At 48.0% G+C, this 11,461-nt stretch overlaps 1 protein-coding gene across 1 annotated transcript; it reads left to right on the top strand.

The window, feature by feature from the left end:
- Positions 1 to 2,285: 2,285 nt before the first annotated feature.
- On the top strand, positions 2,286 to 9,615 carry DUSP6 (dual specificity phosphatase 6). The gene is made up of 3 exons (XM_035128345.3): positions 2,286 to 3,247; positions 5,051 to 5,488; positions 8,016 to 9,615. Exons 1-3 carry the CDS (start codon positions 2,836 to 2,838, stop codon positions 8,321 to 8,323), a joined length of 1,158 nt encoding a protein of 385 aa, XP_034984236.2. The 5' UTR covers positions 2,286 to 2,835; the 3' UTR covers positions 8,324 to 9,615.
- Positions 9,616 to 11,461: the final 1,846 nt, after the last annotated feature.

The following is an 11,461-nucleotide window of genomic DNA, read 5'->3' as shown; positions in this document are numbered from 1 at the left end:
TAAGTTTGCGCTTGACAGTCCCCTCCCACTGTACCTCATCAGCCTGCATATCCTCAGCCAGACAGGCTGAGAGGGTTACCTGCCATGGCCTATGCCAAAATCCCCACTTCTGAAGCTCAATAAAGTTGTGGCCAATTTGAACCCATGCTCTGGTCTCTTGTCTCATTCTTTGGGGGAAGGGGTAGGCACCACAGACAAGGTTTAGCACGCGTGTCCGCAAATGAATCACCACCATCATAATCAGAACAGCAATTTGGGTGCAATTTGGAAGCCAAATCCATATAGCAATGTTTGTGTCCCACCGCAGGCCAACAACACCCAGCTGCACCTAACTGGGCTACCCAAGGGCATTTTCCCTACCAGACCACATGCACTGAGATAAATAATAATATATGCTGCCCATCTTACTGGATTGCCCCAGCCACTCTGGTCAGCTCCCCCCATTTGTAATACCTAGCAAAATCTCAACTCTGTAAGAAAGCCCACCCCCTCCCACCATATCACTGTGGGATAGTATAGAAAAAGCAGAAAACCTCTTCCCAGGGTAGCCCAGCAAATGCTTGCATTAAACTTGACGGGGGTGGGGGAGGGTAGCCCTGTCATCCTTGTATCTTTGACATGCATGTAGTAGTAGCAGCAGGGGGAATGTACCAAAGATCCCTTGCGCCCTTGGAAAGGAGCTGGATCGTTGTAGAGAGGCGGATTTTTTGCGCCCAACCTGGACCAACAGCAGAGAGCCCTGTGTACTTAAAGACTAACCGATGAGCTTATGGTAACAGGAGCTTCCGCGGAGCTAAAGCACCACTTCGTCAGGTGCCTGCTCGAACTTGCGGGGTGGTTTGCTGGCCTTTCGCCTCCCTCGCAACGAATTGGCCCTTGCTCCTCTTTTTCGAGCAGGCGAACCCTCTTGGAAGCTGGCCCCGTCTGAATAGGCAGCGGGGCTTCCTTCCGAGTAAACACGCGTTGGGGGGGGGGGATCGGACTCCGCCGAGGACTCCCCCAAGGCCCCCTCGAGGAAGCGGTGGCAGATGCAGCACTTCCGTGGGGAAATGGTATCTGAAGAGGTGTGCATGCACACGAATGTGCTCATACAAATGACAAACTTACTTGGTCTCTAAGGTGCTACTGGAAGGATTTTTGGGGGGGGGGTTTCCGGGGAAATGGGTTTAATGCGTGGGAAATATTCCTTTTGGAAGCCCAGGAAGGGTTAATAGCAAGAAAAGCGCCCGGGCCGAAGGGGGAGGAAGAGCCGCTCTGCCGGCCTGGATTTCAGGCTGTGGGAACAATGGGCCACAATTACCGAGCGCCAGCAGCCACCCTTGCAAATGCCAAGCGGCTCTGTCCGCTCCGCTACCCATTAACTCCGGCCCACGCTCCGCTCTGATGAAAAGCCGGCTCCTTCTTCCACAATTAACTCTGCTTGCCCGGAGGGAAGAATAAAACCTGCGGCTCTCGCAGCAAGCCGGCGGCGCGCTTTCTCGTAGCTGACTTTTTGAGGTCACTCACTGGTGCGATCGGGCTCCCCCCCTTCCTTTTCTCAATTCCCCAGCCAGTCTCCTGACCTGGAGGACTTGTGTGCCCGCATGTATTATGGTTACTCTCAGCGCACGTGTTTGTAATGGGCGGAAAATAAAGCATGCACGCATATAGTCATTACGGTACAGTATTCCCGAAACGGGAAAAAAAATCCATGGGAAGGGAGGGGGGGTGTCCCCATATGCTTGCAAAATCCAACCCCCGCCTCCTGCATCTTATCAGCCCTGCAAAAGTTCCCTCGCCTCGCTGCGAAGAGAGCCCGAAGGAGGAAACGCGCGCCTGCGAAGTGCCCTTAACGAGGGCGCTTGTGCAGCGAAAAAACCGAAGAGGAGAGGCTGCCTTTTGTTCCTCCTCTAATTGGACCATTTGTTGTGTAATCGCTGGGCTGCTCTGCGTGAGCTGCAACAGAAGGAAACTCGAGCCGCAGACGCGCAGCTCTAGCGGCTGTGTGTCTTCCCCTCTTAGCTCTCCGCCTCCTCCTCCTCTCTCTCTCTCTCTCTCCCCCTCCGTCCCCCCCCCCCCCGCGCGCCTTCCTTTCCCTCCTTCCTCCCGCTGAGCTGCTGTTGCTGCTTGTTTGCACTCGGCTTATCCGGAGCGGAAATTCCTTTCCGTTTTTGTGAATGACAAACTCATTAACAATTCATCAACACAACCTGTTCCAGCCGGCCCGTCTCCACGGAAACAGCCCCTTCCGCGAGCGCTGATTGGCCAGCCGAGAGAATGTATCCATTGAGACGTTCCATGTTTGTATCCATTGAGGAACTGCCTGGCGCGGGGTAGAAGGGGGGAAGCGAGGAGGAGAGCAGCGGTAGCAGCAGCAGAGCGTGCAGGGCTGATTAAAAGGGACATTGATCGCATCTCGAAGACTTAGGAAGAAAGAGGAGGAGGGGGGCCGTGGAGCAAGATGTGAGAAGCAGGAGAAGCTGTGCACAGGAGAAGCAGGCAAAGCAATAACACCGGCAGGGAGAGTAGGGTCTGTCTCTTCTCTCTAACTAGTTATTTATTTAAATGCATTTCCATTTGCTGCACGGAAGAAAGGCATCTGAGCACATTTAATTGGATTTTTATTCGGGAGAAGCAAAAAAGCAGAGGCGATTAGGGAGGTTCATTCGAGGATTCATTGACAAAAAAAGAGGAGGCTGCTAACGGAGGCCGCGAGCTTGCCGAAGGAGTTCTCGAGTTGCAGCTGCCTTTGCACCGGCTTCGCCCCGTGCCCTCTGCCCCCAGTGGTCCGCGTGGCCCTTTGGAGAGGGGCGTTTTCTACAGCCCCCGCCGCCGCCGGCCCGTCCGCCTTCCCCGATGCTAGATACGCTCCGACCCGCCGTTCCTCCTTTCGTGGTGTCGGACATGGCGCTGTGCAAGACGGTGGCGTGGCTCAACGAGCAGCTGGAGCTGGGCACCGAGCGCCTGCTGCTGATGGACTGCCGCCCGCAGGAGCTGTACGAGTCGTCGCACATCGAATCGGCCATCAGCGTGGCGCTGCCGGGCATCATGCTGAGGCGCCTGCAGAAGGGCAACCTGCCCCTGCGCGCCCTCTTCGCTAGCGGGGAGGAAGAGCGCGAGAAGTTCGCCCGCCGCTGCGGCACCGACACCGTCGTGCTCTACGACGAGAGCAGCAGCGACTGGAACGAGAACACGGCCGGGGACTCCGTCCTGGGGCTGCTCCTCAAGCGCCTCAAAGACGACGGCTGCAAGGCCTTCTTCCTGGAAGGTAAGGGGTTAAGCGGAGCGGGCAGGCGCTGCGCCAGCCCGGGAGCGGGTTCCCCGGAATCCAGTTCTTCCTTCCTTCCGCCCCCCCTTCATCCCCGGCCCCCCGGCGCCTTCGGAACCGCCCCCCTTCCCCTCCAGCCGCCAGGGGAGTGTCTAGACGCCAGCCCCCTGCGTCTGGGCGCAAGGCATCCTCGCCCCCTATTGTACGCAGCGGAGCGTTGCCAGATGGTCCCTGATTGGGGGAGGAAGGAAGGAAGGAAGGAATGAGAAAGAAATCCCAGAGGAGGAAAACACCCCCCACCCCCATGCTGGGCAAATCTCACTGTTTTTAAAACCTGCCAGGGAAAGCCATAGGGCAGGACACACACAGCCCCCTTTCCCTAAGTTGCTTAACATGGGGCACTATACCCGAAGAACAAACTTTGCCATCTTAAATGGTTGTACTCTCCGGGGAAAATCCCAACTCCTGAAGGGTGTTAGATCTTTTTCCTAGCAAAAAACAAAAACCGCGTGTGAAAGAGCGACTCGGGTTTGCGAGGGTGGGTTGGCAGAAGGAACAGGGTGTCCTCTCGGGAGATGCTTACCGTAACACCTGAATTGATCTTACAATCCTTTCAGACCTATATTCATTCATGGACAATTCGCTCACACGCCCTTTCCATTCCTCCCCCCCCCCCCCCCAAAGCTCAGCCGAGCTTTTTCGTTTTAAATCCTTGCTGATCTATCGCAAAGTCACTCCGAAATATGCCGGCTGCTCTAAATCTTCTGCTTGCTCCTCCTCCCTCAAGTCAAACTAGGCAAAGCCCCGGGGATGAGTCTGGCGTTACTAGGTCAAAGTGTTACGTATAGGGAGACTAGGGGAGATACGGTGGTGCAATAAAAGGGCCTGGTTTATATTGTCTGGTCTTAAAAGGCAGCCGCTTCAAAGGAGACATGCCCTGAAGGGATGGTTTTGATAACCCCATTGCTTCCCGCTTCTCTCTTTGGAAGAGCAAAGGCGCTTGCAAGATCTTGGATAGGAAGTGGAGTGGGGGAAGAGCTATAACCCCTTCTGTGCTGTCCTCTTCAGTTTAGGGCTGCTGAATGGTTCCTCCTTATAGCTCATTTCTTTTATGATGGGTGGGATATGCATTTTACACTGGTTAGGCAAAATACCTAAAAAGATGTCACTACAGAAACGCTGGCAACTTCCTGCCCTTTAACAATACTCCAAAATTTGCAATCTGAATCTGGGCTGCTTCACTTTCACCTAATGTTCGTTCCAGTGCAAGTAAAAGGATCCAGTGCATTTATTGGTGGGCAACAGAATTCCGCTTTCCATGGCAGAATAAGCAATGGCTCCCTTGCAGTATCTCCATTCTGTCATTCTCAGGACTGTCCATTCATTTCCTAATCCCCCTTCCTCTACTGAACTCCACAGGAGCAGCATCTGCCACAAATATTTTTTTAATCCTTAATCTGACAGCCGTGATAGAGGGGAATCCCCTTTTTTTTCACCCTCCCTAGCTTCCAGTTTTATTTCTAATGGTCTGAAACAGAGGAAGCTGCCTTCTGATGAGCAGGGCCATTGGTCAGGGCTGCCTGCACTGTCTGGCTTCAGACAAAAGTCAGTTGAACCAGTTAAGCCACTACAGAGTTACAGTATGTCTCTTCTCAAATTGTATGTTGTTGTGTGGCTTTCTGCTTCTGCATCTTACAGTTATAGAACTGACCCCGGTGGTGTGTGGGGTGGTAGTGGTTAGGAAAGCCTTAACAGTGATCTCTCATCCAAATTAGTTCCCTTCTTTTTTTCGTTTCTTCCCAGGTGGTTTCAGCAAGTTCCAGGCAGAGTATGCCCTGCACTGCGAAACTAACTTGGACAGTTCATGTAGCAGCAGTTCTCCCCCTCTGCCAGTCCTGGGCTTGGGTGGCCTCCGAATCAGCTCTGACTCCTCTTCGGACATTGAATCCGACATTGACCGAGATCCTAACAGTGCCACCGACTCTGACGGCAGCCCCTTGTCCAACAACCAGCCTTCCTTCCCAGTGGAGATCTTGCCGTACCTCTACCTGGGCTGTGCCAAGGATTCCACCAACTTGGACGTTCTAGAAGAGTTTGGCATTAAATACATCTTGAATGTCACCCCCAACCTGCCTAATCTCTTTGAGAATGCTGGCGAGTTTAAATACAAGCAGATCCCCATCTCTGACCACTGGAGCCAAAACTTGTCTCAGTTTTTCCCCGAGGCCATCTCTTTTATAGGTGAGATTTAGTTTATAATAATTGCAAAGTGAGTGTTGGGTGTGTCTTGTGGTATGGTAGGTAGCATAATTATGCCTGCAATCCTCAATGCACCTACCTAGGAGTCATCCCTGTTAAATTTCAGTGGGACTTGCCTTTGTGTAGAACTATACAGGATTTTGCTGCAACTTATTAGCAGTATGGCTTGTTTAATTTTTATTTTAATGTACTGTAATTTTCAGCCTTCAGGGATCTAAGAAATAAAAATATACTTCTGCCAGGGTTTAGCTATTGTTAAACCTTGTAAGAAGTTGTTGATCTTTTAGATACCTGTATTTTAAAGTCATAATTTCCATGCCAGCATATTTGAATTTTGCCCAGGAAAACTATTTTAAAAGAAAGCAAGTAATTTTTAAAAACACAATACGAGAGAGATTCCAGTGTTTTGGTAGTTAATGTTTTCTTTAACTCTGCCTGACCTGATTCCTCAGTTCCTTATGCTCTCAAAAAGTGCAATCTTATGTACATCTACTCAGCAGTATACCCCCTAGAGCCTCCAAGCTTGCATTTTCGTACCCACTCATGTGGAAGCATGCCCTATTGAATTCTAGACGAGGGTTCCATAAAAACCACTGTTTTCTCAGAAGCAGGTATTGCCCTAAAATATATGAGAAGTGCTCCCCTTCTCTTTGTGGAATAGTTCAGTTATGCTCCCCACCCTCACCCCTCTTTGGGGAGGGTCATTGTGTTATCTGTCAATGAATACTGTGCTGTAATCTGATTGAGTGATACTGGTAATAGAGCAGAATGTAGGTAATCTGAGCCCAGCAAGAAGAAACTGTAGGCTGGAAGCCACAAAGAAACTAATCTCCAGGCATTATAATGCATTTCATATTACAAAGGAACCCATTTTCTGGCAATGTTGACATCCTGTTTCTCCTAATGGGCTGTCCCCTGTGACTTCCCTCTTTCTTTTAAAACAGCTGAATACCTCCATTGTTCAGCTGCACTGCACAACAGTTGGAGAATAATTTAATAGACCTTTGCAATCTGCTTGTCTCCATTAAAAAAATGGGGACATTGTAAGGTTTCCCTATTTATATGCCAGGGCAAATGTACACCAAATTATTTTTGTGACCTATTAGTATTAGAACTTCAAATGTACACCAAATTATTTTTGTGACCTATTAGTATTAGAACTTAGGGACCCAGGTGGCGCTGTGGGTTAAACCACAGAGTCTAGGGCTTGCTGATCAGAAGGTTGGCGGTTCGAATCCCTGCAACGGGGTGAGCTCCCGTTGCTTGGTCCCAGCTCCTACCAACCTAGCAGTTCGAAAGCACATCAAAGTGCAAGTAGATAAATAGGGACCGCTCCGGTGGGGGAAGGTAAACGGTGTTTCCGTGCGCTGCTCTGGTTCGCCAGAAGCAGCTTTGTCATGCTGGCCACATGACCCGGAAGCTGTCTGCGGACAAACGCCGGCTCCCTCGGCCTATAGAGCAAGATGAGCGCCGCAACCCCAGAGTCGGACACGACTGGACCTGATGGTCAGGGGCCCCTTTACCTTTACCTTTTTAGTATTAGAACTTATGAAGTATTATTTAGTATTTAGTCGCTTACCTGAGAAGGTCTCCAAGCAATTTACATTTAACAACGTCAACACAAATGCATTATGTCGTAAAAGGGAACAGAAAAGGCACATAAAACACTTCACATTTCTGTAGTTCAAAACAAGCCCTCCAAATGTTGATGGCATCTTCTAAAACCACAGATCATCAACTACATATCCACCATGAGCTGCTTCTGTGACTGACAGCATGTTGTTGTTTATTGCTGCTCATGTTACAACACATAGGCAGGAAGGTGTGTGGGGGGGGGACCACACCTGCTTTTTCTGCCTCTGACCCCCAACTGCAGAATAACATGGTTGGAATATGGTCAGAACCAGCCTATAACCAAATTGCGTGGTCAACAGATTTGCACACTGCAGTTCCTCTTGTAGTCTATTTCAGATTACAGGTGTAGGTTTACCCTCTGGAATATTCCCTAGTAAGCAAAAACTATTCCCTTTTGCACGCCAAATCAGGCTAGAGCCATTTATGCTCCTCCTAGCTGAGTCTCCGATGTCCAGGGAGTATTTTTCAGTTCTTGAGCATCCGAACAGTCGAGCCCACCCTGTAGGCTGCCTGGTACAGTTCAACAAAGCCTGTACCACATTGAGGTGTAACTTGCTTTCATGTTGTTCCTGGTGCATTCAAAGCTGGTTCAAGGCCTGAGTTCAGAAGACCTCTGCCTAGAACTCTTGTGTTTTGACTTTGGCCCAGTCAAAATAGAAATAAGTCTCTTATTGGGAGGGCAAATAAAGCAAGGCTTTGAAAACGCTATGCAAAGCAAGCCTGGAGGATGGGAGTAGGAAGGAAGGCGATGCAAATTCTATGAGGAGCTAACAAAGCTCTCTGTCATGTTTGGTCTCGTCTGGTGGCGTGACCTTTGGGCTGGGAGAAGAAGAGAGATCTCACGGTTCTTGTCTTTGTCTTGTTTCCTCCACAGACGAAGCTCGTGGGAAGAATTGTGGCGTACTTGTGCACTGCCTGGCAGGGATCAGCCGCTCGGTCACCGTGACGGTTGCCTACCTGATGCAGAAGCTCAACTTGTCCATGAACGATGCCTACGACATTGTCAAGATGAAGAAGTCCAACATCTCCCCCAACTTCAACTTCATGGGCCAGCTGTTGGACTTTGAGAGGACTCTGGGGCTGAACTGCCCCTGTGACAACCGCGTCCCCAGCCAGCAGCTGTATTTCACCACCCCTTCCAACCAAAATGTCTTCCAGGTAGACTCCTTGCAGTCCACGTGAGCACCAGCCATGTCCTAGCTCTTCCAGCATTGGGTTGTGTGATCATTCCTCGATGATGCTTCTCTTTGACGGCAGCAAAGGAATCCAGTTCTGTTTTGTGGATGCTGCTCTTGAGCAGTAGCCAGCCTGTGTGCTTAAAAATAAAAAGGTTAACAAAGTTTGGAATCTGCTATTGCAAAGGGAGGGAACTAGCTGAGTTCTCCGGGGGAGGGATACAACCACCACAAACTCTTCAGACTTTGCCTCTAGGTAGGCCACGTATTTTTGCTCGATGCACAAACTGCCACCTATACAGTGACTTGGAACTGAGGACTTCCAAATACAGATAGGGGGGAAGAATGGACACTATATGAGCACCTGTAAGACTGGGGGAAATGTATTCAATGCATTTGTAATATATTGTGTTGTCTTCAGTGAAGACTAATTGTGTGCCCCCCTCCCCCCAATTTTTATTTAGAGGAGCCAAAGAGAGGTTTACGCTCAAATGTGTTTGGAATTTTTGTTTGCCAAGAGCTTTGTAATGCTTGGCTTGGTTGATGTTAAAAGTTTTAAATCCTGAATCAATAAGCAACATCAGTAAAACGATAGGTACAGTACAAGAGGTCAACTCAAGGGGTGTCATTTTTCTCTCCATTCTTCCTTTTGAATGCAAAGGATACATTTTTGCAGCATGCTTGATTTTACTGTTGAAATGAGGCAAACTTTCTTCCTTGTTTAGGGAATCTGTCTATTGCTTTGAGGTTTGTTTACTCGCATTTTGTGAATGGATAAAGTATATTTTGTGGTGTGTGCGCATATGCATATATATATATATATATATATATATATATATATATATATATATATATATATATATATATGATATTATTATTATTTTGCAGGGGTGTGCCATCAACATAGGGTCTCATTATGACTTATTTGGCCTTACCTTTTGTAAATAGCCTAGTTTGCATTTTTCTTTTGGAAGAGAGTTACGTCTTCAGAACAGAAGATTCTTTTTTCTGTAAATTATCAAATTCAAAACAAAACGATTTTTGTGCTAAACAGTGCATTACCTCTGTACAAACTTTTCAGGGAGCTTCGCCTCAAATGCAATACCTTGCATTTATTTTTGTATAAAACTGGAAGTGTGTGTGTGGGTGTGAGCATGTGTACCTGTGTAATATGCAAGAAGGTCTTGCGCACACAATTGTCAAAAAAGGGAGTGTCTCTGATTTGCCGGTGTAAAAGTTGGGATTTTATTCTAAGAATGTTGAGATCATAAATTATTAATAAATAACTATTTTTGGCTATTTGAGAATTAGACTGATTTGATTCTTGCTAAGAGTTGCCATCGTGTTCAGCACTTCGTCATTTGCAGAAGAGCGGTGCAGCTAGCTGAATTTTTAACCTTTAAAAGTGGAGATGATCAGTGCGCACAAGCAAACTTCTCTACGCATGGAACTTGCCGGATCAGAAACTGGAAGCGCATGTCTGAATGTGGGTCATCTATTTGCACTGTGTTACTTTCAATGGGATGTGCTTTCAGAAACACAGCAGAGTAGGCATCCATATCCATTTTTATTAGGGGAGGGCTCAGCGGCGGAGCATATGGCCGCACTGCCCAGAGCGGGGGCATGGGGCACGAAGGCTGCACTCCTACTTGTCACACTTCAGGGTAGGAGAGGGGTGGGGAAGCTACTGCTCACTTTCCTCCATGACCCGGCAATGGAGCTGCTGCGGCTGGGTACGCCTCGCCACGGCTGAGGAGGGCTGCTCTCCACCACAGAGTCCGAAGAGCTGCTGCTGGGTGTGAGGTGTGCCGCCCACTCGCCTGCCATTTTGCCACCCCCCCCTCAGTCATTACACCCGTGGCAGACTGCACCCACCACACCCCCTTTCCTGCACCTCTGGGAGGGATGTACATGCAGATAAACATGCTATTGAAGGCAAAGCAATGTAAATCCTCTCTCTTTTTTTAATAATAATAATAATAACAATTAATAATAATTATTAATAATAAACACCATTTGGATGTATGTCTGAATTTCACCCATAGTTCCTGTTGCCAGGAATATTTCACCTTTTCTGGGCTGTTATTTATATTTGAAAGTACAATCACCTTGTTAGCAATTTTCAAGATGTTTAGAACAGGTGCAATAAGGCAGTGAGGGACAGGTAAATGCTAGATCTTGGGTAGCTTGCTCACAAATGCAAATCATCCTTTGATGCTAGCCTTTGTTGTGACAAAGGTGCATTTATGAACTAGGCTCAAGCTAAGGGAAGAAAATGCTGAATTATTCTTTTATCTCCTTTTTTCTTAGTCTGCAATAAAGCTGTTCATCTTCCCCTAACCACATGCTTGTACGCGACATACAGATTGTTTTAGCTGGTCTGCATTTTGTTTCTAGAGCTGCTTCTCTCTTAGTGGGCTTAAAAAAAGGATTCCATGACTTTTAAACACATGCCCTCATCTTCAAATCTTCTCTCACTCCTTTTGTTGCATTTCCTTCAAACATGGAAAAGCGGAGGTGAGCTCTCTACTGCAAAGGCACTCTCTTCACTTCCCATATAAAGGGTATGCTGCTTATTCCTCTGCCAGTGAAAATTTACACAGGATTTCCTAATGTGTAGAGAGAATTTCTTGTCTTGGGCATCCTCCACAAGATCTCAGTTATATTTTTTTGAAGACACAGCGTTCAGTCTGAGATTGTGTTCATCCAGTTCCCTTTACCGCTAGGCTAATGGGACCTTTCATTCGTACCACACTGGGTGTCTCTCTGCAGACAAATTGCAAAAATAGCATCAAACTGGTAAGAAAACTCATCCCTAGTTCTGTCTCCCTCCACACACACAAAAAAGGACACCACTATCCTTCATATTAATAGGGTTGTGTTAATGATTATAGCAAGATAATGTACGTGAAGCACTTTTGAGCACATTAAAAGTGCTCTGCTTAGGTTATGCAGCATACAGGATTATTTTTTAGCAGATTCCAGCTTCACCACCCAGTATGATGTGTGATGTGTCTTGTATAGTTATTCCTAGTGAAGTAAAATTTTAAGCTGGTTCCTATGAACCCAGAGAAATGGATCCTGACCCAGGGAGAGCCCAAGGATCCAGGCAAGCAGGCACGATGTTGCCGCTGGCCGTAGAATG

Source organism: Zootoca vivipara, chromosome 9, assembly GCF_965207765.1.
Source record: "Zootoca vivipara chromosome 9, rZooViv2.hap1.1, whole genome shotgun sequence".
NCBI classification, from domain to species: Eukaryota; Metazoa; Chordata; class Lepidosauria; order Squamata; family Lacertidae; genus Zootoca; species Zootoca vivipara.
The sequence above is the reverse complement of the archived record's forward strand: the minus strand, read 5'-3'. Positions and strand labels throughout refer to the sequence as shown.

Bases quoted from the DNA above. Each gene is read 5' to 3' on its own strand.
- DUSP6 (XM_035128345.3), top strand. From the start codon at position 2,836: ATGCTAGATACGCTCCGACCCGCCGTTCCTCCTTTCGTGGTGTCGGAC. The intron at 3,248-5,050 runs GTAAGGGGTTAA...GTTTCTTCCCAG, and splicing joins CAAGGCCTTCTTCCTGGAAG to GTGGTTTCAGCAAGTTCCAG. The intron at 5,489-8,015 runs GTGAGATTTAGT...TTTCCTCCACAG, and splicing joins CGAGGCCATCTCTTTTATAG to ACGAAGCTCGTGGGAAGAAT.